This window comes from Gobius niger (genome assembly GCF_951799975.1).
Source record: "Gobius niger genome assembly, chromosome: 22".
Lineage (NCBI taxonomy): Eukaryota > Metazoa > Chordata > Actinopteri > Gobiiformes > Gobiidae > Gobius > Gobius niger.
The window spans coordinates 7,248,735-7,275,829 of NC_136873.1; the positions used below are offsets into that span (position 1 = coordinate 7,248,735).

A 27,095-nucleotide genomic window follows, 5' to 3' on the forward strand; every position below is an offset into this window, starting at 1 on the left:
TTCCTCACTTTTTTGTCATTTTTTTTTCCATTTTTATCACTTTTTTGTCCATTTTTTCCTCAATTTCTCGTCAAATTTTTGTCACTTTTTCGTCATTTTTTCCTAAATTTTTTGTCATTTTTTCGTTAAATTCGTATCACTTTTTCGTCCATTTTTTATCACTTTTTTGTCAATTTTTTCCTCAATTTTTCGTCAAATTTTTGTCACTTTTTCGTCATTTTTTCCTACATTTTTTGTCATTTTTTTGTCAATTTTTCGTCAATTTTTTCTCACCTTTTTCACATTTTCATCCTTGTTTTCGTCTCAGTTCTGTCGCTATTTTCACACCTTTTTTCCAGAAGCTTTTGGACTGGGGTAAAGCTGGAGAAAATGTGCTCGGTTCAGGCGGGAGTTAGGGGGTTGATATTGCCTGCAGTTCACAAACTATCCACCAGGGGGTCTCAAATTCACTATCTCTGTTTCTAAGTGTAGCTTCTTCTTGTGTCCATTCTTGTTCTGTAATGCTCTGAATGACCTTGCTCTCTAAATAAAGATACTTTGCTTGTATAAACCATCAAGTATAAGACTGTACATTCTAAACTTCCATTCTTTACACTCCAAAAAGGCCAGAAATGATTCTTCTTTCCTTGTTCTCGCCTGTCGAGGAGTCTGGGAACGTGCCATATCTATCCAATTTCTTCGACGGATGAACATACGGCCCGATCAATTTTGTTTATCTCCCCCATATACGCGGCTCTGAACTCGCTCTCCAGTATCTGATCTGCTCCAGACGTGCAGACTGGGGAGAGCAGATGGCCTCATTTCCATGTCACCGTTTTCAAATCCCAGAAGATTTCTGGAAAGAATGACTGAATTACGCTAAAATGTCTGGAATTTAAAGTGCGCCGGTCAACAGCTCTTTGGCGACAGTTTACCCTTCGCAAAACACCGCCCCAAAATGGTCATTATCCGATCATACCTCGCTGCAACCGTTGCTACCAGACATCCCCGGATACCCTTACACATTGAGACCTTTACTATCCATCTTGTCGTTTGCCAAGAGTTTCTTGAGCTCTTTGCAGAAGGTTCTTACCGTCTTCTTAGGTTAAGTCTAGTACAGTTTTGTTTCTTATAGTAGGACAGAAGGTTTAGTTTACCTGCTTGACTAGAGACCACTGTAAGAGGGAGAACCACATCATGAATCGGGACAATGCCAGGGTCATCCGTGCCGAAAGTAACAAGTACCACCGCTGGATCTAAGAAGCCATCGAGATCAGGAAACGTGCATCAACATCTATGAACCGGGACGAGGGAGTGTACACCTTATCCCACACTTGAGATGCTGTCCTGGGTTAGGGTTAGGGTTAGGGTTAGGGCTAGGGTTAGGGTTAGGGCTAGGGTTAGGGTTAGGGTTAGGGCTAGGGCTAGGGCTAGGGTTAGGGTTAGGGTTAGGGTTAGGGCTAGGGCTAGGGCTAGGGTTAGGGTTAGGGTTAGGGTTAGGGCTAGGGTTAGGGTTAGGGTTAGGGTCTGGGTCTCCTACTGACTGGAACATCCATGTAAGCCGCCTCCGAAGGGAAGTGATCGAAACTAGTCAAGCAGGTAAACTAAACCTTCTGTCCTACTATAAGAAACAAAACTGTAGTAGGTTTCTTGAGCTGTTGTTGTTGGACATTGTCACGAAAAAAGTTGCCACTGGAATATCTGGCATGTGCGACAGGAAACTTTCAAGCCTGGTTCACATGGAAGTGTATAAAAATTGTGTCCAAACCTTAGAGACGAACAGATTTCACTCACGAACATTCCCAGGTCCGACGGGAAATCTTGTAGCAAACAAACATGGGGAAAAAAACTAATCTCCGACCTCCACCGGCCTTCCAGGTGCGGCATTACAGCTGTTTTGATTATGGATTCCTCTCCGTTCATATTTCATATTTCAGTATTAGAGAACTTATGCTAGTGCCTTTGAAATCGTGGTCTTGAGGACAAGTTGAACCTACTGTTCTTGAGAATGACCTCTTTCACACCTCTCTCAGAACATCTCTTCTTCTTGGCTGAGATTCAGACCTCGCTGTCTTTGAACGTGTGTGCGGTCGCTTTGATGTAGATGCACTAATTATTCGATACATTTCGTCCTTATTTCAGGTCTTTTTTTTTGCCAATGGGGTAAGAAAATCGGTCTTATCTCATTGGTAATTTTACTTTCTTATTTCACGCGAGATTTACCCTAGAACTGGTCTGAAATGTCCTCAAACAAGCAAAGCAAACTTGGTCCGATCAGGAGTGAAAACCGCTCAAAATAAGATACATTTCCTCAATTCAAGTCATTTAAGCCAATGCTTGATATTTACTTTTTGTAGTGTACCACGAGTGCTTTCCCTTCCATGTTGGTACATCCGCTTGTGCAGTGACTGTTTACTCTCTTTCCTAAAAGTAAAAAGTAAACCTCTCTTGCTGGATTGATACACAGTGGGGTACGGAAGTTGAGGCACCCTGGAACTCTCTACATTTCGGCCAAAACGTTTCATTTTCACCTCCATAAAGCATGAGGCTTGTCTAAATGTTAGGCCTACACTTTTGCATCCCACTGTAGAACATTTTTTTCTAGAATGAGCAATCTGTAGTTACAAAGCAAATGTTTTCTGCAAATGGGTTTTGATCGTGCCCACGCTTCAAAATCCACAACGGATCACAGCAGGAGGTGCCGTCTGACGGTTTTGCCGTGGCCTTCACGGTCTCTTGACCTAAATATCATTGAAGATCTGTGGATAAACCTCCAAAGAGCAGTGCGTGACAGGCAGCCCAGAAATCCCTCAGTGCTGGAAGAGTGTCGTGAGGAAGAAAGGGCTAAAATCCCTCAAACAAGAATCGAAAGACTCTTGAAAAGTGATACATGCTATCACTTTTTTATTCGGGGGCTGCGAGGTATTATAACTCAAACTTTTGCTCTGGTCATTTGTTGAATTTGTAGCATTAGGAGGTCATATTTACTGAAATCAAAAGCTATTTCAATCAAAAACAACTTAGCAGGTCAAGTTATATTTTCTTTAATCCATTAAACTTGTGAGTTTTTGGAGAGTTTCTGCTTGGATTTGTTTGCAGGATGTTAGAATAGCCTCCCAGAGCTGCTGTTTGGATGAAAACTGCCTCCCGCCCTCATAGAAGTTTTGCTTGAGGCTCCAAAGGTTCTCAATAGGGTTGAGGTCAGGGGAGGAGGGGGTCCACATCATGAGTTTCTCTCCTTTTATGCCCATAGCAGCCAGTGATGCAGAGGTTTTCTTTACAGCAGGACATGGTGCGTTGTCATGGTGAAGATGATCTTGTTCGGGAAAGCACGGCTCTTCTTTTTGTAGCATAGAAGAAAGTGGTCATCAGTGAACAAGACTGTTTGAAAATGAGTCTTCATGTATTTCTGAGCGACTGCAGCCGTTTCTGCTTCAGCTTCAATGAACAGTTTAGGGGAGGCCGGAGAGAAGGTTTATGCACAACTGCAGCCTCTGGAGGGTCCTACACCTTGATGTTCGGGAGACGCCAGCAGCTTCAAATACCTGTCTGCTGCTTTGTAGCATCTGTTCTCTTAACCCCTTAACTCCCACCTGAACCGAGCACGTTTTCTCCAGTTTGGCTTTACCCCAGTCCAAAAGCTTCTGGAAAAAAGCTGTGAAAAAAGCGACAAAACTGAGACGAAAACAATGATGGAAATGTCACAAAAATGTCACAAGAAATTGACAAAAAATGTACAGAAAATGACAAAAATGTGATAAAAAAAATGTGACAAAAAAAATGACAAAAAATTATAAAAAATTGACGAAAAAATGACAAAAATGTGACACAAATTTGACCAAAAAAATGACAAAAATGTGACCAAAAAATGACAGAAAATTGATGAAAAAGTGGCAAAAATGTCTCAAAAATATCACAAGAAATTAACAAAAAAATGTACGAAAAAATTAAAAAAATGTGATAAAAAAAATGGACAAAAATTGACAAAAATAATATAAAAAATGGACAAAAAAATGACAGAAATGTGATTAAAAAAATGACAGAAATGTGATTAAAAAAATGACAGAAATGTGATTAAAAAAATGACAAAAATGTGATAAAAATTTGACCAAAAAAATGACCAAAAAGTTACAAAAATGAGTTGAACACCCAACAAAAAAACGATGGAAAAAAAATCTGACGACGTGAGGAAAAAGATCCTCTCGGTTCAGGCGGGAGTTAAGAGGTTAATCTGATGTGTTTGTCTGGCAGAAACCGTCCTCATTGTGCCTTTATCTGCACAAACCCGTGTGTGTCTGAATCATCCACAAATCTCTTAACAATACGATGATTACGCTTCATCTTTCATGAAATCTCAAAGGTTTTCATACCTAGACCAAGGCATTCAACTATTTCACGCTTTCCATCAGCAGAGAGATCCTTTTTCTTTACCATATTGCTTAAAAATACTGATCTGCTTAATAACATGGAACATCCTTTTTTAGTAGTTTTTCCCTTAACTGGGCTTAACCTGAAAACTAATCATCCCAGGTCTCTGAGATTGATGTCAGTGATTCAAAAAGCCCCGAGACACAAAACCATCCATGAGTTTCATAGAAAAACGTTTCTTTTTTTTTACCTTTTTGGAACGCGGCGTAATTGCACGTCACTCATTGGTCTATGTCTTCCTCTGGTTTGTTTGAACACACACACACAGATGAATAGTAATATGCAAGTGCGCACATTTGTGATTGACACCGGCGGTGGGTAATTACGGTAAATGCCACTGGTCGAATTGGAAATTGCATATGAAAGTCCACCCCCCCCCCTCCCGATGTTGTAATTTCCGCCAGAGGACCCGCTGGGGGATCTATTTTTGATGGACAGTTTTCTGAGATAAGACGACAGGAATGAAGTGAAGGTGAGACACTGCAGGCGACTCGATTATTTCTTTTGGATTTAAGCACGTGCTTTCGCCTGGAAGCAAAGAAACGATGTGAAATCTCGACCCTGAAAATATTGAATTAAAGCAATCTCAAAATGTGTCCTGTTTAAAAGCTCTTAACTTCCACCTGAATGGATCATGTTTTCTCCAGTTTGGCTTGACCCGAATCAAAAAGGTTCTTGGGGAAAAAAGCACCAAAACAGCCACGAAAAATGAGAAGAAAACAAGGATGTAAACGCAATAAAAAAGTGACAAAAATTCAACAAAAAAGTGACAAAAAAATGACAAAATGTGACAAAAACTCAACAAAAAATGACAAAAAAATGTCAAAAACTCAACAAAAAAGTGACAAAAATTCAACAAAAAATCAACAAAAAAATGACAAAAATTCAACAAAAATTCAACAAAAAATCAACAAAAATTCAGCAAAAATGTGACAAAAACTCAACAAAAAACGACAAAAAAATGTCAAAAACTCAACAAAAAAATGACTAAAATGTGACAAAAATTCAACAAAAACTCAACAAAAAAATGACAAAAATGTGACAAAAACTCAACAAAAAATGACAAAAAATCAACAAAAATTCAACAAAAAATCAACAAAAAAATGACAAAATGTGACAAAAATTCAACAAAAATTCAACAAAAATTCAACAAAAATTCAACAAAAATTCAACAAAAAAATTACAAAAATTCAACAAAAAATAAACAAAAATTCAGCAAAAATGTGACAAAAACTCAACAAAAAACGACAAAAAAATGTCAAAAACTCAACAAAAAAATGACAAAAATTCAACAAAAAAGTGACAAAAATTCAACAAAAAATCAACAAAAAAATGTCAAAAATTCAACAAAAATTCAACAAAAAAATGACAAAAATTCAACAAAAATTCAACAAAAAATCAACAAAAAAGTGAAAAAAATTCAACAAAAAAATGACAAAAATGTGACAAAAATTTAACAAAAATTCAGCAAAAAAAATGACAAAAACTCAACAAAAAATGACAAAAATTCAACAAAAATTCAACAAAAATTCAACAAAAATTCAACAAAAATGAAAAAAACAACAACACACAAAATAAGGTGACACAACACAGCAACAACGCGAGGAAAAAGATCCGTTTTGTGGGTCTTAGCTTTCAAATGAGGCGCTACACAGGCCTATATAACAGCCAAAGAGGACAGAATGCATTTGGTTCAGGCGTTCAGAGCTTAAATGCTTGTTAGCCGCTTGTTTTGAAGTGATTTTATGCTGCGTTCACAGTCATGTCATCTCTCTTTCCTCTTTGCATCATTAAAGGGGAGGTGCTGCAGGCAAAACTCCTTATTTTCAAACTTTGGGACTGTTTGCTTTTTTAGGTGTGAATGTATCGGACTCAAACACTTTCTCCAATATGGGAAATTGTAAATATTTCGGGTTTAATTAGCTTTGAACCAGTCAAAATCAAGGCAGTTTTACAGCTTTTCCCCCACAAATAACTTGATTCTTCCTCTACTTCTCTCCTTCTTCCTCTTTCTAAGTCTTCTTTTTCCTTTTCATCTTCTTCCTTCCTTGTATTCGCTTCCTCTTTTCCTACATCCTTTCCTTCCTCTTCTTCTTGTTCTCCTTCGTCAGCGTCCTCTTCTTGTGCTTCATCCTCTTCTTCTTCTCCTACCTCTTCTGCCGCTTCTTCTTCTTCTTCTTCTTCTTCTTCTTCTTCTTCTTCTTCTCTTCTTCTTCCCCATCCTCTTCTTCTCTTTCTTTGTCCCCTACTACTACTACTACCCTTCTTCTTCCTCTTAATCCCCTACTACTTCTTCTTCTTCTTCTTCTTCTTCTTCTTCTTCTTCTTCTTCTTCTTCTTCTTCTTCTTCTTCTTCTCTCTCTTCATCCACTACTACTACTACTACTACTACTACTACTACTTCTTTCCCTCTCTTCTTCTTCCTCTTCATGATCCCATACTACTACTACTGCTACTACTGCTGCTACTATTACTACTACTGCTACTTCTTCCCCTCTTCTTCTTCTTCCTCTTAATCCCCTACTACTACTACTACTACTTCTTCTTCTTCCTCCTCTCTCTCTTCATCCACTACTACTACTACTACTACTACTGCTACTACTACTACTACTACTACTACTACTTCTACTTCTTCTTTCCCTCTCTTCTTCTTCTTCCTCTTCCTCTCTCTCTTCATCCCCTACTACGACTATTACTACTACTTTTTCTTCTTCTCCTCTCTCTTCATCCCCGACTACTACTTCTTCGTCTTCTTCCCCTGCGATTTTTTTCTTCTCCCTGTTTTTCCTCCGCTTCTTCTTCCTCTTCTTCCCCTCCCTTCTGCTTCATATTCGTCTTCCTCGTCTTCTCTTCCCCTTCCACCTTCCTCTTCTTCCCCTACCTCCTCTTCTTCTTCATCATCCTCGTCAGTAGCGAAATGAATCTCTAAATCGAACTGTTTCCCTGATCCGCCTGCAGTGCCTCGTCTTGTAGTGAATGGATCTGTTTACAGCTTTTCCAGACATTTCACTTCTCAGAGTCAGAGTTCCAGATGTCGGAGTTCCAGATGTCGGAGTTCCAGATGTTTGTGAGCGAAGCACGGCGCGATGCCTCATTAGCCCCCTGCTGGTGCGATCGCCCTCCTGCAGCTGGCTCTGAGGCCACACACGCTGCACTAAAGCGGCTGAACACTCTGATTATAGAGAGGTCAACCACACTGATTATAGAGAGCTCAACCACACTGTTATTAGTCATTTTTATGTTGAATTTTTGTCATTTTTTGTTGAGTTTTTGTTGAATTTTTGTTGAGTTTTTGTCATTTTTTTATTGAATTTTTGTCATTTTTTGTTGAGATTTTGTCATTTTTTTTGTCATTTTTTGTTGAGTTTTTGTTGAATTTTTGTTGAATTTTTGTCACTTTTGTTGAGTTTTTGTTGAATTTTTGTCACTTTTTTGTTGAGTTTTTGTCATTTTTTTGTTGAGTTTTTGTTGAATTTTTGTCACTTTTTTGTTGAGTTTTTGTCATTTTTTGTTGAGTTTTTGTTGAGTGTTTGTTGAGTTTTTGTTGAATTTTTGTTGAATTTTTGTCACTTTTGTTTTGATTTTTTGTCATTTTTTTTTTGAATTTTTGTTGAATTTTTGTTGATTTTTTGTCACTTTTTTGTTGAGTTTTTGTCTTTTTTTTGTTGAGTTTTTGTCATTTTTTGTTGAGTTTTTGTCTTTTTTTTGTTGAGTTTTTGTCATTTTTTGTTGAGTTTTTGTCTTTTTTTTGTTGAGTTTTTGTCATTTTTTGTTGAGTTTTTGTTGAATTTTTGACACTTTTTGGTTGAATTTTTGTTGATTTTTTGTCACATTTTTATTGAATTTTTGTCATTTTTTTTGTAGAATTTTTGTTGAATTTTTGTTGAATTTTGGTTGAATTTTGGTTGAATTTTTGTCACATTTTTGTCACATTTTTATTGAATTTTTGTCATTTTTTGTTGAGTTTTTTTGAATTTTTTTTGAATTTTTGTCATTTTTTCGACCGCCCTCCTGCAGCTGGCTCTTAGACCGCACACGCTGCACTGTGTGAGCAGCCACTGAACACTCTGATTATGGAGAGGTCAACCACACTGTTATTAGTGTGATTACGCCTGAGCCCCCCCGGTAATGCTTTCATTAGATGAGAAATGAATGAGACAGATGGAAATCAATAGGCTTTGCTGATTCCTTTCTGTTTGATATGGAGATGCAATTATATCCTGGCTCGTGTCGTTTGGAGTCTGCTGTCAATAATCATTTTCTGTCACCAGCATGTGGGTGTGTCGATATGATGGTGCTTGATGAGAAGTTATGGGATAGATTTAAAAAAGAAAAAACTCATTAACCTCTTACCAACCGCCTAAACCAAATGCCTTCTGTCCTCTTTGGCTGTTATATAGGCCTGTGTAACAGCTCATTTGGAAGCTAAGACCCACAAAACTGATCTTTTTCCTCACGTTGTTGCTGTGTTGTGTCACCTTTTTTATGTTTTTTTTTTTTTTCATTTTTGTTGAATTTTTGTCATTTTTTTGTTGAGTTTTTGTTGAGTTTTTATTGAATTTTTGTCATACTTTTGTTGAATTTTTGTCATTTTTTGTTGAATTTTTGTGACATTTCTGTTGAATTTTTGTCATTTTTTTGTTGAGTTTTTGTCACATTTTTGTCATATTTTTGTCACATTTTTGTCATTTTTTGTTGAATTTTTGTCACGTTTTTGTCACATTTTTGTTTGTTGTTGTTTTGTTGCGATAACATCCTTGTTATCTTCTTAATTGTTGTGGCTGTTGTGGTGCTTTTTTCCCAAGAAGCTTTTGGATTAGGGTAAAGCCAAACTGGAGAAAATGGGATCCATTCAGGTGGGAGTTAAGAGGTTAATTTAGATTCCAACTTTTCCAGCATTTTTTTGTTGGGTATTCAACTCATTTTTGTAGCTTTTTTGTCATTTTTTGGGTCATTTTTTGCCACTTTTGGTACATTTTTCTCTTTTTTTAATTTATTTATTTTTTTTCAATTTTTTCAATTTTTTTGTCAAATTGTAATCACATGTTTGTAAAAAAAAAAAAAAAAAGTCAAATTTTTGTCATTTTTTGGTACATTTTTTATCAAATGTTTTGTCATTTTTTGTCAATTTTTTGTAATATTTTTGTCAATTTTCATCACATTTTTGTCACATTTTTCTATTTTTTTGTCACATTTTGTCACATTTTGGTCATTTTTTGGTCACATTTTTATCAAATTTTTTTGTCACATTTTGTCACATTTTTTGTCCCATTTTTGTCATTTTTTCGTCCATTTTTTGTCAATTTCTTGTGACATTTTTGTGACATTTTGCCACTTTTTCATCAATTTCTCGTCACTTTTTTTGCCAACGTTTTCTCACTTTTTTGTCACATTTCCATCGTCTCAGTTTTGTTGCTATTTTCACACCTTTTTCCAGAAGCTTTTGGACTGGGGTAAAGCCAAACTGGAGAGAACGTGCTCAGTTCAGGTGGGAGTTAAGGGGTTAAATGTGCCTCTCCGCATCTGATAAATCAAACAAAAGTGTAAGATGGTGATCAGGATGTCCCAAAGGGTGGGCGATGGTGAAGGCCTGGCCCCCCCAGCGAGGACACAAACAACATGTTTATCAGCGAAACCGACCGCCGCAGAAATCTGAAACAGGAATTTTTGATTGCACGTTTCACATTTCGATTTCAGAGCCCTGACATTTGATTACAGCGGCTGCGACACAATTTACAGCCTGGAAAGAGAAGATTCTTGATTGTGGCAATCGGGCAACTCCAGATGGTTGCCGTTGACACCAAACAACGATTACTGGACAGAAACGACACTTTTCACTTTGAATTTCTCCCCCTTTTGCGGCAACAAAACACGAATATATTTGTGTGGACAAGTTTGGACAGATGTTTTATATGTTTTATGTTGCAGACTTTTGTGTCAGAACCATGAGAGAGAAGAGACATCGGTCGACCTCTATGAAACCTTTACTATGATAATACATGTTTAAAGCAGTACTGTTGTCCCCTACTACTACTACTACTACTACTACTACTAATACTACTTCATCTTCTTCCCTTACGATTTTTCTTCTCCCTGTTTTTCCTCCGCTTCTTCTTCCTTTGCTTCCTCCCCTACTACTTTTTTCTTCCCCATCGTCTTCTTCTCTCTCTTTGTCCCCTAGTACTACTACTACTACTACTACTACTGCTGCTTCTTTCCCTCTCTTCTTCTTCCTCCTTCTCTCTTTCTTCATTTACAACAACTACTACTACTACTACTACTTCTTCTTCTTCCCCATCCTTCTCTTCTCTCTCTTTGTCCCCTACTACTACTACTACTCCTACTACTACTACTACTACTACTACTACTCCTACTACTACTACTACTACTACTACTACTTCTTCTTCTTCCCCATCCTTCTCTTCTCTCTCTTTGTCCCCTACTACTACTACTACTCCTACTACTACTACTACTACTACTACTACTCCTACTACTACTACTACTACTACTACTACTTCTTCTTCCCCATCCTCTTCTTCTCTCTCTTTGTCCCCTACTACTACCACTACTACTACTACTACTACTACCACTACTACCACTACTAACACTACTGCCACTACTACTACTACTACTTTTTCCCCTCTTCTTCTTCCTCACCATCTCCTACTACTACTACTACTACTACTACTACTACTACTACTACTACTACTACTTCTTCTTCCCCATCTTTTCTTCTCCCTCTTTGTCCCCTACTACTACTACTACTACTACTACTACTACTACTAGTAGTAGTACTTCTTCTTTCCCTCTCTCTTTCTTCATCCACTACTACTACTACTACTACTACTACTACTACTACTACTACTACTTCTTCCTCCTTCTCTCTTTCTTCATCCACTACTACTACTACTACTAATACTACTACTCCTACTTCTTCCCCTCTTCTTCTTCCTCGCCATCTCCTACTACTACTACTACTACTTTTTGTTCTTCCCCTCCTCTTCTCCTCTCTCTTCATCCCCTACTACTACTACTACTACTACTACTACTACTACTACTACTACTACTACTACTACTACTACTACTACTACTTCTTCTTCCCCTCCTCTTCTCCTCTCTCTTCGTCCCCTACTACTACTACTTTTCCCCCTCTTCTTCTTCCTCACCATCTACTACTACTACTACTACTTCTTTACTATAATACTGAATGTTTAAAGCAGTACTATGTAACTTGTTTACCTTAATAAGTCCTGTCCGTAGTCCCTCTGGGGGTAATACAAGTGTTAAAGGGATGACTGGGGGGTCTTTCATCTCCCCCTGGTTGGAGGCACCAACACACACTAATGGAATCATGAAGAAGAAGCTAACGGACAAAGCTAACTGAGGGCTAGCGCCACTTAAACAGTATTTACAGCGAAGTCTGAGTGAAAAAAACTGATCTCCATTGTGTAATTGGATGCACAATATACCTCTGTCCCTTTATCTTTTCTGTCAGAGTAGTATTTACTCTCACGGACAATTAATTAGTAAAAAAAAACACATGCTACTGCCTGCCCTTTCTAATCCTACTAAATGTGGTCATTGTCATTGTTCGCCTCCACAGCACTTTGTCAAGATGTGTTTCATACGCTCTTGAAATACATTTGACCTGAACAATGAGGGTTCTGTTCACAGAAAATGCTATATTTGATCAAACTGCGGCAGCTTCAAAATGTCATTCTGTTCAGTAAAAGTAATGTTTATCTGTGTGTTTGTGAACAGGTGAACTTAGTGCTGGACGACGGCCGCAGTCTGGGCCTGATGATCCGGGGAGGAGCGGAGTACGCTTTGGGGATTTACATCACCGGAGTGGACCAGGGATCTGCGGCCGAGTGCGGGGGGCTCAAGGTAAGGCTTTCTCCACCAACGCCGCTGAGAAGTCAACGTTATTTCGATTGTTTATTGATAAAAACCCCAGTTCCAGGCCACCGGAGCTCCTCTGAGAGTGTCGTCAGGTCCTCCATGGCACCTGGGCCTGTTGTGTTTGGAACATTACTGTCCTCGCCTGTCCAGTATCTCCCGCTGTCTTTCTGTGACGCTTTAACCATGGAGGTCCAATCAAAGCTGATTATGCCTAATGCAGCTCTGATGTACTCATTCTCATAAACAGACATGACCTGGTTCTCTGGGAACACACTGGCCTCAGAAGCACATACTATTCTTTAGTCTGTTTTCAGATGTATATTCACGATACATGGGCCATGATATGATACGTATCACGATACACATACATTTCGATACAGAGCCCTAAAGGCGATACGTATCGCGATACACTCGCTTCTGTATAAGCCCTTATTTCACTCAGTCTGATTAATTGGAAACATAAATGAGTCCTGGTGTTTTTGAAAAGAACTTCTGTCCATGTGATCTGCTGAGGCTCAGGAGGAGGATCTGCAGGCTGCTCTTCTACAGTAGGGTGCTCTCTGAAAATAAAGTAGGCTATATGCAAATAAAAAGTATTATCCAATTTTCAATTCCAATTATTTTATCCTGGTACTTTGCATTTATAGTTTTGTTTGTTCTATTCAGGCTTTGAGCAACTTAAAAAGAGCCAGATCAAGTATCGATACTGTGGCTTCCGTATCGATACGTGTATTGTCTAGAAGCCCGCAACGATATATTGCTGTATCGATTTTTTGAGCACACCCCGAGCTACGACAAAAGTTTTATCGCAGCTTTTTCAGTAGAAGACTGTGTATGTATGTTTATTTCCACGGTAAAGTGCAGGGAAAGTAACATGTGGTCCTGTTCATGCCTTAAAATTTTTGTCACATTTTTGTTGATTTTCTTTCACATTTTTGTTGAATTTTGCTGAATTTTTGTTGATTTTTTGTCACATTTTTTTTTTATTTTTTGTCACATTTTTGTTGATTTTTCGTCCCATTTTTGTTGAATTTTTGTCACATTTTTGTTGATTTTTTGTCACATTTTTGTTGAGTTTTCGTCACATTTTTGTAGAATTTTTGTCACATTTTTGTTGAATTTTTGTCACATTTTTTTAATATTTTTTTTTCACATTTTTGTTGAATTTTTGTCACATTTTTGTTGATTTTTTGTCACATTTTTGTTGATTTTTTGTCACATTTTTGTTGAGTTTTCGTCACATTTTTGTTAATTTTTTGTCACATTTTTGTTAATTTTTTGTCACATTTTTGTTGATTTTTTGTCACATTTTTGTTAATGTTTTGTCACATTTTTGTTGAATTTTTGTTCATTTTTTGTCACATTTTTGTTGAGTTTTTGTCACATTTTTGTTAATTTTTTATCACATTTTTGTTGAATTTTTGTTCATTTTTTGTCACATTTTTGTTAATGTTTTTGTCACATTTTTGTTGAATTTTTCTCACTTTTTGGTTGAATTTTTGTCACATTTTTGTTGAATTTTTGTCACATTTTTTTTATATTTTTTTTCACATTTTTGTTGAATTTTTGTCACATTTTTGTTGATTTTTTGTCACATTTTTGTTGATTTTTTGTCACATTTTTGTTGAGTTTTCGTCACATTTTTGTTAATTTTTTGTCACATTTTTGTTAATTTTTTGTCACATTTTTGTTGATTTTTTGTCACATTTTTGTTGAGTTTTTGTCACATTTTTGTTGAATTTTTGTCACATTTTTGTTAATGTTTTGTCACATTTTTGTTAATTTTTTATCACATTTTTGTTGAATTTTTGTTCATTTTTTGTCACATTTTTGTTAATTTTTTTGTCACATTTTTGTTGAATTTTTGTCACATTTTTGTTGAATTTTTGTCACATTTTTGTTGAGTTTTTGTCACATTTTTGTTGAATTTTTCTCACTTTTTGGTTGAGTTTTTGTCTCATTTTTGTTGAATTTTTGTCACATTTTAATCGGGGTTGCTGCTTGCCAACCCGCTGCCATTGAAAACGCGAATTCTTAAAAAGATAAAAGAAAGAAAGAAAGAAAGAAAGAAAGAAAGAAAGAAAGAAATCATGTGCGTAGGTTCACTGAAAAAGGTTTTTTATCAGGGAGAGAATTCGCAGCATATCAAGTACAACCAGTGTAAATTATGCACAATTTCAAAAGCAAACCATTACCTGGCCTTACCTCTTCATTCTCTCTGCCCCCTCCCCCGGGGTCCACTGCTGTCCTTGCCTGTGCGCTGCGGGTCTTATTCTGTTCATTAGCGCTTTGATGCAGACAGGTCGGCCTTCTCGGGACTCGGCTCCTCTCACGTTAGCTTCTCTGTGCGACTGCAGAGGTCAGGGGAGGTGTGAGGGGCCTGTGGCTGAGTGATGGCCGGGGAAATGGGTTGTGCGCTGTACAGGGCGGGCTCCTGAGTGCACCGTTATCCGCGGAAAATTGGTTTGGATGTACAAGGACGGGAGTGGAAGTGCGAGGAGAGCGGTAACGCGTGTGTGGGCTGAGAGGGAAATGTACAATACTATGGAAATGAAAAGTGCTATGCAAATACGATTCCCCTCCGCTTCTCTAGAGAAATAACTTGTTTATAGAGGTGCAGGATACGGGAGTGCGGACTGATGTTCCCCGATACAGCTGCTCCGCCTGCGAGTTTGACACGTGATTGTTTGACCTTGTGACTTGTCCGTAACCCGTGCATAATGGGCATCTCTGTTTAGATGTGTAGAATTTGTCAGTTTTGTACTCACGATTGCCCCCTCAGGCCAAACGCGTAACTGCAGCCTCAATGATAAGCTTGGGCATGAGGCACTCAGGCGAGTACGAGCCCCAGAAAAGACAATTCCCGCCGGTCAATTTACAGATTGCAGGTTTGAACGTCATTTTTTTGTCATTTTTTTGTCACATTTTGTCCTTTTTTTTTCATTTTTTCATCAATTTTTCGTCACTTTTTATCACATTTTTGTCATTTTTTCATGAATTTTTCGTCCAGTTTTTATCCAATTTTTGTCACTTTTTTGTCACATTTTTGTATTTTTTTGGTCAAATTTTATCACATTTTGTCAAATTTTTGTCATTTTTAATCAATTTTTCGTCACTTTTTGTCACATTTTTATCACATTTTTGTCTCTTTTTTTGTCATTTTTTCGTCCAGTTTTTATCCAATTTTTGTCATTTTTTGGTCAAATTTTTGTATTTTTTTTGGGGTCAAATTTAACAATTTTTTGTCGCATTTTTGTCGTTTTTTCATAAATTTTTCGTCACTTTTTTGTCAATGTTTTCTCACTTTTTTGTCACATTTCCATCAATGTTTTCGTCTCAGTCTCCATAGAATAATGTTTGGAATAAAACTGACCTGCATCACATGAATGATCGCATTTTGAGGGACTATTTTCTAGCAGATCACTCCGCCGCCGCGTAGCTTATACTAACACGAAGATGCTGCTCAAATATACGTTATTTTAAATGCAAACCGTAGTTAATGTAACCCCCGGCTCACATTAACTACGGTCCATTACCTACAGTGCGCGGTTTGCCCGCTTGGAGCGAGTTTACGTGATGATTAGCCCCGTGTATACGTAGTTTTTGTAAACAAAAGCCGCATTTGCCAGAACAACGACTCTCCCCAGTGAAGTGGATGCTTTGCAACACACTACTGCCCCCGTGTCACTGGTCATGGAGAAATGTTTACATTTACGACGTTACGCCGTGTACAGGTGGTAAACCAGACCAAATAAGGAGCGAGCAGACCAATTTTATTTTGAAATACACCAGATCTTCTTTCCTCGCGAGACCTGACTTCCTGCTTGGCTCGTGTTTTTCTGTCAGCTTGATCCGCTGGGGCTCCGGCGTCCGGCAAGAATAGACTTCTTGCGGATTCTTTCCGTTGACGCCGGAAAAGCGAGAAAACATTGACAAAAAAGTGAGGAAAAATTGATGAAAAAATGACAAAAATGTGACAAAAATGTGACAAAATTTGACCCAAAAAATGACAAAAATGTGACAAAATGTGACAAAAAAAATGACAAAAATTTGATAAAAAATGCCGAAAAAATGACAAAAATGTGACAAAAATGTGCTAAAATTTGACCCAAAAAATGCAGAAAAAATGACAAAAATGTGACAAAAAATGTGGTAAAATTTGACCCAAAAAATGCCGAAAAAATGACAAAAATGTGACAAAAATGTGCTAAAATTTGACCCAAAAAATGCCGAAAAAATGACAAAAATGTGACAAAAAATGTGGTAAAATTTGACCCAAAAAAATACAAAAATGTGACAAAATGTGACAAAATTGATCCATTGGGGCTCCGGCGTTCGGCAAAAACAGACTTCTTGCGGATTCTTTCCATTGACGCCGGATGGCCTCGGTAGCCGGACCCGGACTTCGCGGAGCAGTGTGACTCTGCAACATTGGTTTTAATGACTTTCTAAGTTCGCGGATGCCGTACCGGACCTTAACCGGATTTAATGTGAGCCGGGGGGTCAAAATTACTCTATGGACACAGACATTTATGTGGTTAGTCTGGTGATAAGTGATAAGTGATTTGCCTCAGGTGCTCAGGTGGAGCGGGTCAGACTGTTTTTAATGCAGGCTAGCTGATACCATAGAAATGCGCTAGCCTAGCATTAGCTTAGCGCCACGAAGCTCTTCAAATATAAGAACTGCTTGAATTACAAAAAAAAATATCTCCAGAAATCAGCAACACTCTGGATAACTAGGAAATGAGGCCCTATGTCAAAAATCCTGAAACATCCCTTTAACTGTGGTTAGTAAACTGTGTAAATGTCTTATAAATTCTGAATGAAGTTTTCCAGTTAATAAAGTCTGACGTAGCAGAACTAAAGTGTCCATGAATCCTGAATTATGCAAACTGAAGGACTGACTGCGGAATACTAAACAAAACAGAAAGCAATAAATCTGACCTGGAGGGGAGCAATGCATCTTTATACATTTATACGTATATATATATGTTATGAACAAGAGGAGTTGATGGAGCAGTGGGCTTCATGGACCGGGCCTGGGGCAGCACTGAGCCACTGTCTGCTCCAGCACACAGAGTAATTAGCCCCATAGAGATTCTGTGCGTTTTACATTTACCTTTTCAGGTGGACAAACACACTCAGAACACGGGGGGTCTTTTACTGAGCCTGGAGCGAAATTGCGAGTCGTAGTTAAAGTTAGCAAGTGGGAGTGAAACTGCGTACAAACTTTCGTAAGGATTAACCTCTTAACTCCCGCCTGAACCGAGAGGATCTTTTTCCTCACGTCATCAGATTTTTTTCTCCATAATTTTTTGTCGGGTGTTCAACTCATTTTTGTAACTTTTTTGTCATTTTTTTGTCACATTTTGGTCATTTTTTTGTCACATTTTTGTCATTTTTTTTATCACATTTTTGTCATTTTTTTGTCCATTTTTTATCCAATTTTTGTCATTTTTTGTCACATTTTTGTCATTTTTTTATCATATTTTTGTCATTTTTTGTTATTTTTTCGTCAAATTTGTATCACATTTTTCATGTTTTGTCACATTTTGTCACATTTTTGTCACATTTTTGTCATTTTTTTGTCACATTTTTTTTTTGTCAAAGTTTTATCACATTTTTGTAATTTTTTCGTCCATTTTTTGTCACATTTTTGTCACATTTTTGTCACATTTTTGTCATTTTTTTGTCACATTTTGTCATATTTTTGTCATTTTTTGTTATTTTTTCGTCAATTTTGTATCACATTTTGTCATGTTTTGTCACATTTTGTCACATTTTTGTCATTTTTTTGTCACATTTTTTTTTTTTGTCAAAGTTTTATCACATTTTTGTCATTTTTTCGTCCATTTTTTATCAATTTTTTGTCATTTTTTTGTCACATTTTTGTCATTTTTTCGTCACATTTTGTCACATTTTTGTCATTTTTTTGTCACATTTTTGTCATTTTTTTATCACATTTTTGTCATTTTTTTTATCACATTTTTGTCATTTTTTTTATCACATTTTTGTCATTTTTTCGTCCATTTTTTATCCAATTTTTGTCATTTTTTTGTCACATTTTGTCACATTTTTGTCATTTTTTTATCATATTTTTGTCATTTTTTTGTTATTTTTTCGTCAATTTTGTATCACATTTTGTCACATTTTTGTCATTTTTTCGTCCATTTTTTATCCAATTTTTGTCATTTTTTTGTCACATTTTTGTCATTTTTTCGTCACATTTTGTCACATTTTTGTCATTTTTTTGTCCATTTTTTATCCAATTTTTGTCATTTTTTGTCACATTTTTGTCATTTTTTTGTCCATTTTTTATGCAATTTTTGTCATTTTTTTGTCACATTTTTGTCATTTTTTTATCACATTTTTGTCATTTTTTTGTCCATTTTTTTATCCAATTTTTGTCATTTTTTTGTCACATTTTTGTCATTTTTTATCACATTTTTGTCATTTTTTTGTCCATTTTTTATCCAATTTTTGTCATTTTTTGTCACATTTTTGTCATTTTTTCGTCACATTTTGTCATTTTTTCGTCACATTTTTGTCATTTTTTTTATCACATTTTTGTCATTTTTTTGTTATTTTTTCGTCAATTTTGTATCACATTTTGTCATGTTTTGTCACATTTTGTCACATTTTTTTTTTCTCAAATTTTTATCACACCTTTGTCATTTTTTGTGTGACATTTTTGTCATTTTTTTGTCACATTTTTGTATTTTTTTTGTAAATTTGATCACATTTTTTTCTCCTTGCAACATGGACACTGAGTCAGTCATAGGAGCAAGCAATCACAATGTGAGTAGAAAAACAATTTCCCCGACCACCCCTGCATTAAAGTGGAATGATTCTTTTCAATATGCAGACGCCGTCTCCGCTCCGTAAATAAAGGTGCTACATTCCCCCGGCGAGTCTTATCGACATCTGCCCCGGCTGTTTTGCATGAGTTCGTCTCCCGCTGCTGACCCCAGAGCGAGTTCACAGCGCGGCACTCATCTCCAGAGGGCAGTGAACACATCACAGAGTCTCCAGAGGACCCTGAACACAGCGCGCAGGTTTGATCAGCCCCAGTGCAGCAGCGGGGGGGGGGCCTGGCTGGGGCTTTTATGCTGATACTGCAGCAGCGCAGCCACAGTGCGGAGAGGGAGGTTCACTATGTAGACTTTGGAATGTTTCGGCCCTAAAGATGTTGTTATTTTGTCTAAAACAAAGTTGAGAAGTTTGGAGTCGCCCTGTTCTCTTTGGTTGTTTCTTCCTAAATCACGTGTTTAAAGAGGGGGTGTTATGCTTTTTTCAGTCACATAGCACTAGTCTATATCACACTACAATGATGACCAAACCTTCTGTTGGTCTGTATATGCAGTAAATTAGAAAACACCTCATTTGAAAGCTAAGACCTACAAAACTCATCTAAACGGATCTTTTTCCTCACATCATCAGATTTTTTCCAACTCATTTTTGTAATTTTTTTCTGAAATAGTACATTTTTTGTCATTTTTTGACACATGTTCATCATTTTTTTCATCGTCTTTTAATAAGTTTTTTGGTCATTTTATTGTCCTTTTTTTGTCCATTTTTTGTGACATTTTTGTCATTTTTTTGGGTCATTTTTCGTCATTTTTTGGTCTTTTTTTACGTCATTTTTTTAATCATTTTTTTGTCAATTTTTTGCGACATTTTTGTCATTTTTTGGTCATTTTTTCATCATTTTTTTGGTCATTTTTTTGTGACATTTTTGTCATTTTTTTGGGTCATTTTTCGTCATTTTTTGGTCTTTTTTAACGTCATTTTTTTAATCATTTTTTTGTCAATTTTTTGCGACATTTTTGTCATTTTTTGGTAATTTTTTGTGTCAATTTTTGTGACATTTCTGCCACTTTTTCATCATTTTTTCGTCAATTTTTTGTACATTTTTCGTCATTTTTTGGTCTTTTTTTTCATCAATTTTTGTGACATTTCTGCCACTTTTTCTTCATTTTTTGTCCGTTTTTTGTCAATTTTTTGTCAGTTTTTTGTCAATTTTTTGTCCGTTTTTTTTCTAAATTTTCTCACTTTTTTGTCACATCTTCATCATTGTTTTCGTCTCAGTTCTGTCGCTATTTTCTCACCTTTTTTTTTTCCAGAAGCTTTTGGATTGGGGTAAAGCCAAACTGGAGAAAATGTGCTCGGTTCAGGAGTTAAGGGGTTAAAGAGGGGGTATTCTGCTTTTTTCAATCACATAGCACCAGTCTATATCACATAGTTAATGTAACTATACTTGGATCGTGTAAAGAACGATGGCCTATTGGATCTGTTCTGAGCGGTTTGGGGGTGTCTTCCCTCCTTCATGGAGCTGATCCGGTTATTAACTGTCGCCTGTGCCTCTTCCTTTTTGCCATGTTTCGCACAATCCACGCTCTCCAATCTGCCGTCACTCAAAGTAATCCAAAAATGTTCCAGGAGCAGCAACCAAAACACTCCGCGTGACCCAAAATCCATCACTTTTTCACAGTCACGAGCTCGGTGAACACCTTTGTTTCTTTTTTATCTTATTGGATTTTTAGATGTCGCATTACGGGACGTGGGAGAAAATCGTGAGACCGCACTCGAGTCCACAAAGAGAGAAATGGAGCTATTGCCGAAGTTTGTCTTACCGAGTGCCCTCACGGGAAAGTGCGCTTTTCTTTACACGGAAATATATGTTCCATTCCTGCAATAATAATGGTTACCGTAAATGCTCTAATATAGGCCGGGGGCGCCTGAATTAATACGTTAGTCGTGATCCGAGCTCGTTCCTAACTTTTGTAACTTTTTTGTACCATCCCAATTCTGTCCGTCTAAAGTCGAGCATAAAGCCCTCAGGATTCCATTATCTACCAGCGCTGTCCTGAAGAGTCCAGAAGTAAACGGTGTTCAGTGTTCAGAGACGCTGGCCAAAGGATGAATGATCTATAGTTTTCAAAGGTTTCATGGACTGAGATCAGGGCGACTCTGGATGGACGGATGAACGGGCTCATGGATCAGTGAAGGACCTGGGAAAAGTATGAACAACGGAAGAATGGGAGAAAATTATAATTCAGCTTTGTCTGTTAACAGCTTAACTCCCACCTGAACCGAGCACATTTTCCCCAGTTTGGCTTTACCCCAGTCCAAAAGCGAAAAAATGACAAAAAAAAGTAAGAAAAAAAAGTAACAAAAAAATGACAAAAAAATATGACAAAAAATGTGAGAAAACTTTGACAAAAAAATGACGAAAAAATGACAAAAAAGACAAAAAAATTACAAAAAAATTACAAAAAAATGTGACAAAAAGACAAAAAATGTACCCAAAAATGACAAAAAAAGTTTAAAAAAAGTTAAAACAAATGACTAAAAAAGGTTAAAAAAAGTTAAAAAAAATGACAAAAAAAGTTGAAAAAAAAGTTAAAAAAAAGTTTAAAAAATGACAAAAAAAAAGACAAAAATGACAAAAATGACAAAAAATGTGACAAAAAAGTGACATAAAAGACAAAAAAATTACAGAAAAATGTGACAAAAAAGTACCCAAAAAAAGACAAAAAAAGACAAACAAAATGACAAAAAAAAGACAAAAAAGACAAAAAATGTGACAAAAAAGTGAGAAAACTTTGTCAAAAAAGTGATGAAAAAATGACAAAAATGTGCCAAAAAAAAGACTAAAAAAGACCAAAAAAAGACAAAAAAAGACAAAAAAAAGACAAAAAAAGACAAAAAAAGACAAAAAAAACTTCCCCAAAAAGACAAAAAAATGACAAAAAAGTGAGAAAACTTTGACAAAAAAGTGACGAACAAATGACAAAAATGTGCCAAAAAAAAGACTAAAAAAGACAAAAAAAAGACAAAAAAAGACAAAAAAAACTTCCCCAAAAAGACAAAAAAATGACAAAAAAGTGAGAAAACTTTGACAAAAAAGTGACGAACAAATGACAAAAATGTGCCAAAAAAAAGACTAAAAAAGACAAAAAAAAGACAAAAAAAGACAAAAAAAACTTCCCCAAAAAGACAAAAAAATGACAAAAAAGTGAGAAAACTTTGACAAAAAAGTGACGAACAAATGACTAAAATGTACAAAAAAAAGACAAAAAAAAGACAAAAAATGTGACAAAAAAATAACAAAAAAATGACAAAAAAAATGATTAAAAAATAAATGACAAAGTGAGTTGAAAAAAATGAGTTGAATACCCAAAAAAAAAGGATGGAAAAAAATCAGATGACGTGAGGAAAAAGATCCTTTGAGATGAGCTTTGTAGATCTTAGCTTGAGGCGTTACACTGGCCTACAGGATTTGGGTAAAGCTTAACTGTAGTTGATTTATGATTATTATTATGTTCAGTTATATTATGTACAGTTCTTAGAGGATGCTTCTTCTAGTGGTGCTTCAGGACCTCATCAGTCCATAAAACCTATGAAAGAGACGTCTTTAGATCATTCCATTTCCTGCGAGTGTTTCTTTATCTTCTCTCCCCTTAAATCCGTATCATGTATAATAGGACCTTTTTGCATAAACTAGTGGAGAGACCCTGTTCCGCCGACTCCTCTGCCTCCCACATTTACATACAGACACCTAAATGTGTTGTGACAGCGCGAGCGTGGCCGCCCACCTGCACATCCTGGTGTCTGTCGGGTTATTATCAGAAATCCCTTTACTTTAGGCTGTTCCGGGTGACTTTCACAGCTCACTGCTTCTCCGGCTTTTGCGTCATTCTGTTCTCTATAAAGAAAAACAAAAACGTTAGAGGGTTCATTTTTAAAGTGTTGTTATGGTTGCCTGATGATTTCTACTGTCAGGTCAAATACAGCTGCTCTGTGATGGTGTCAGAGGACAGGTCTATCAGGAAAAAGTCCTAAAACAGCGGAACAGCAGCGTCACCTGTAACTTGTTTTGAGCATAATTTCGACTTGACCTCTTACCACCCGCCAAAACCTAATGCATTCTCTCCTCTTTGCCATTGTCGTCACTTTTTATTTCCCTTATGTGTTTTTGTCACTTTTTTATGGCAGTTTTTTGATGCATTTTTGTTACATTTTTTTTCTGTATTTTTGTCATTTTATTGCTGGATTTTTGTCACTTTTTGCTGGATTTTTGACTTTATTTTTGCTGGATTTTTGACTTTATTTTTGCTGGATTTTTGTCATTTTTTTGTTGGATTTTTGTTATTTTATTGCTGGATTTTTGTCTTTTTTTGCTGGATTATTGTCTTTTTTTTGCTGGATTTTTGTTATTTTATTGCTGGATTTTTGTCTTTTTTTGCTGGATTTTTGTCATTTTTTTTGCTGGATTTCTGTCATTGTATTGCTGGATTTTTGACATTTTTTTTAATGGATTTTTGACATTTTTTTGCTGTAGTTTTGTCATTTTTTTGCTGGATTTTTGTCATTTTATTGCTGGATTTTTGTCATTTTATTGCTAGATTTCTGTCATTTTATTGCTGGATTTCTGTCATTTTATTGCTGGATTTCTGTCATTTTATTGCTGGATTTTTGTATTTTTTTCTGCTGGATTTTTGTCATTTTTTTGCTGGATTTTTGTCATTTTTTTGCTGGATTTTTGTCTTTTTTTTGCTGGATTTTTGACTTTTTTTTGCTGGATTTTGGTCACTTTTTTCACTTTTTTTTCTTTCTTTTTCTGCTGGATTTTTGTCATTTTTTGCTGGATTTTTATATTTTTTTGCTGGATTTTGGTCACTTTTTTCACTTTTTTTTTTCTTTTTCTGCTGGATTTTTGTCATTTTTTGCTGTTTTTTTCGTCTTTTTTGCTGTATTTTTGTCACTTTTTTGTTGCCCTTTTGTCACTTTTTGTCGCTTTTTTTGGTCTTTATTCGGGTCCGAAGTGCCGTCATGCACGACCTTAATACAGAAGCTGCAGTTACACATATGACCTGAGGTGGCAGTATTGAGTACAAAGTGGCTCACTTACATCTAGCCTCTTCAAATAAAGAAAACAAAAACAAATATCGGTATAGACTTTGCCTTAGAATCTTATTTCTTGTGTGGTGCGCCCTCTGCTGGCAGCAAAGGGGACTCACCTGGAATAAACAGAACTCAAGCCACCATTTTTAGCCACTGTCATGCTAACAAATCAATCAGAGAGACTGTTTTGTATGATGGGATGGTGGCAGGACCTGAAATGCCACATACGTCATTGTTTTCTCTTCTTACTTCCATAAATCTCTCTTCTTTTTAAGTAAATCTCAAATGACAGTGGCGGAAAGCACTGTGTGATGAGAACAAACTGTGCCGAACTCTTCAGAGCTGCAGCTTTGGGCTAATCTCGTGTGTTTGGACGCTCCGCCGCCGCCTCATGACACTGCTCCCTCAGGCAAATATTTATGTCAACATTCACAGTGTCAATGGCAGTGAGGACAGTACTCTCTTTTCATAACCGTCGCCCTGATGAAATTGTTGCAGAATCTAAAAGTAATGGCCTCGTCCAAGTGAAAAACATGGTTTAGTTCACAATAAGGAAGCACTGGGGTTGGGACTCAAGCAGCAGCTTCCCTCTCCCTCGGCACAGCAGGGTTTTTGCCGTTTGCTGTGAACTGTGTTTGCAGATTCTGTGTTTTAGGAGGTTTTGTGCATCTTTTCAGTGTGTTTGTGGGAGATCAGTGGATTTTCTTTCGCTGCGGAGAGTCCTTTCAGGCCATGAAGGAAACAGCTTTTTTTTTTTAAAGGTCCTTTATCATGCAAAATCGACTTTTTGGAGCTTTTAACCATGTTGTTATGCTTTTTCCTTATCAAAAGGTTTGATTCACGCAGTTCTAAGCAATCCTCCTGAATGAATGAATGAATGTTTATTCGGTTACAAAAACATAAAACAAAAAGTACAGTATGTACTGCAAATTCATCACAGACAAGGCGGGTAACCGAAAAGGTGTAGGCTGAAGCCGTGGCTTACTTTTCCTACCCTGTTTACAAAACAACAAAACAACATCTACCCATCAAAGACATTACAAACGTTGAATCCTGCTCTCTGAGCAGCTGCTCGTCATCAGATTTTTTTCCATCTTTTTTTTTTTTGGCGGGTATTCAACTCATTTTGTAACTTTTTTGTCGTTTTTTCTCATTTTTTTGTCACATTTTTTGTCATTTTTTTAATAATTTTTTTTGGTCATTTTTTGTCATTTTTTGTCACATTTTTGTCACATTTTTTGTCTTTAAAAAAAAAAAAATCTTTTTTTGGTCAAATTTTTTTCACCTTTTTGTCACATTTATTGTCATTTTTTTAAAATCATTTTTTTAAATCATTTTTTTTTTTTGTCATTTTTTGTCACATTTATTGTCATTTTTTTGTTTTGTTTTTTGTCATTTTTTGTCATTTTTTTGTCACTTTTTTGTCACTTTTTTGTCACTTTTTTGTCACTTTTTTGTCAAAGTTTTCTCACTTTTCTGTCACCTCTTCATCATTGTTTTCGTCTCAGTTTTGTCGCTATTTTCACACCTTTTTTCCTGAAGCTTTTGGACTGGGGTAAAGCCAAACTGGAGAAAATGTGCTCGGTTCAGGTGGGAGTTAAGGGGTAAAGCTCTGGGATTAAATTGACTAATCCATAATTCTCCTTCAGTCCGTATGGGTGATATTTTTTTCGAGTGCAGGAGAATTTGAAAAGTGACTGTGGTGATGGATCCCAGCCAAGCCCTTCCCTGGTGGCTGCGGCGGGTGATTCAGGCGGCGGGGAAGCGGGACTACAGTAATCACTTGGCGCGGAGCCATTCTCTGAAAAGCAGCATATGTCGCTTCGCAAAATCAACTTGTGCAAACCACTTCATTGCCCAGTCTGCTCGCATCATCAGTTCTCCACTTTCTATTGACACATTGTGACTCGGGAAGTTCGTTTATATCCTGAAGGAGATGTTTTACTGAGGCGGCTTCGTGCACGGTGAAATTGAAATCGCCGTCAGCCGCAAAAATCGCAAAACAGACGTTTAACTCACTGACTGCCAATGACGTCTATAGATGTCAATTAGGTTTTTCAATGGGAACAGCTGCAGCAAAGCCCTGAACATGTCTGGTGTTAACATCTTAGTGGTGCTGCCTCATGCTGCCACCTAGTGATTCAATAAAAGAGCTACAAGTTCTTTTATTGAGTCGCTAGGTGGCAGCATTGCTCTTTCGTTTTCTCAGCGTTTTGGGTGATTTCACCTGTTTTCTACGGACGATTACTGAAGAATGGAAAGCGGTACAAACAAACTTTTTTATACAGATGAAAGAAGAGAGTCTAGTCTTTCTTTAAGTGGGTTTTGTGTTGACATAGACCTAGACCTAAATGTTCTGTGGGTCTTGAAAAATCAGTCAAAATCCTGACCTCTGACAGAGATGAAAACAATGATGGAAATGTGACAAAAAAAGTGAGAAAACGTTGACAAAAAAGTGACGAAAAAAAGACAAAAATGTGACAAAAAAAGACAAAAAATGACAAAAAATGGATGGAAAAAGACAAAAAATGTGACAAAAATGTGACAAAAATGTGACAAAAATGTGACAAAAATGTGACAAAAATGTGACAAAAATGTGACAAAAAAAGACAAAAAATGACAAAAAATGACAAAAAATGACAAAAAAATGACAAAGAATGTATTTAAAAAAAGACAAAAATGTGACAAAAATGTGACAAAAAATGTGACAAAAAATGACCAAAAAAATGACAAAAAAAGACAAAAAAATGACAAAAAATGTATTTAAAAAAAGACAAAAATGTGACAAAAATGTGACAAAAAATGTGACAAAAATGTGACAAAAATGTGACTAAAACAGACCAAAAAAATGACAAAAAATGTATTTAAAAAAAGACAAA

At 36.4% G+C, this 27,095-nt stretch overlaps 1 protein-coding gene across 1 annotated transcript in view; it reads left to right on the forward strand.

Annotated features, from left to right (window-relative positions):
- The window catches only part of whrna (whirlin a), a gene marked incomplete at its 5' end in the record, with an annotated part of 351,922 nt that overhangs the window by 174,776 nt on the left and 150,051 nt on the right, over nt 1–27,095 (forward strand). Inside the window, 1 exon segment of the mRNA XM_079581179.1 lies at nt 12,169–12,294. Coding sequence (XP_079437305.1) covers nt 12,169–12,294 — 126 coding nt within the window.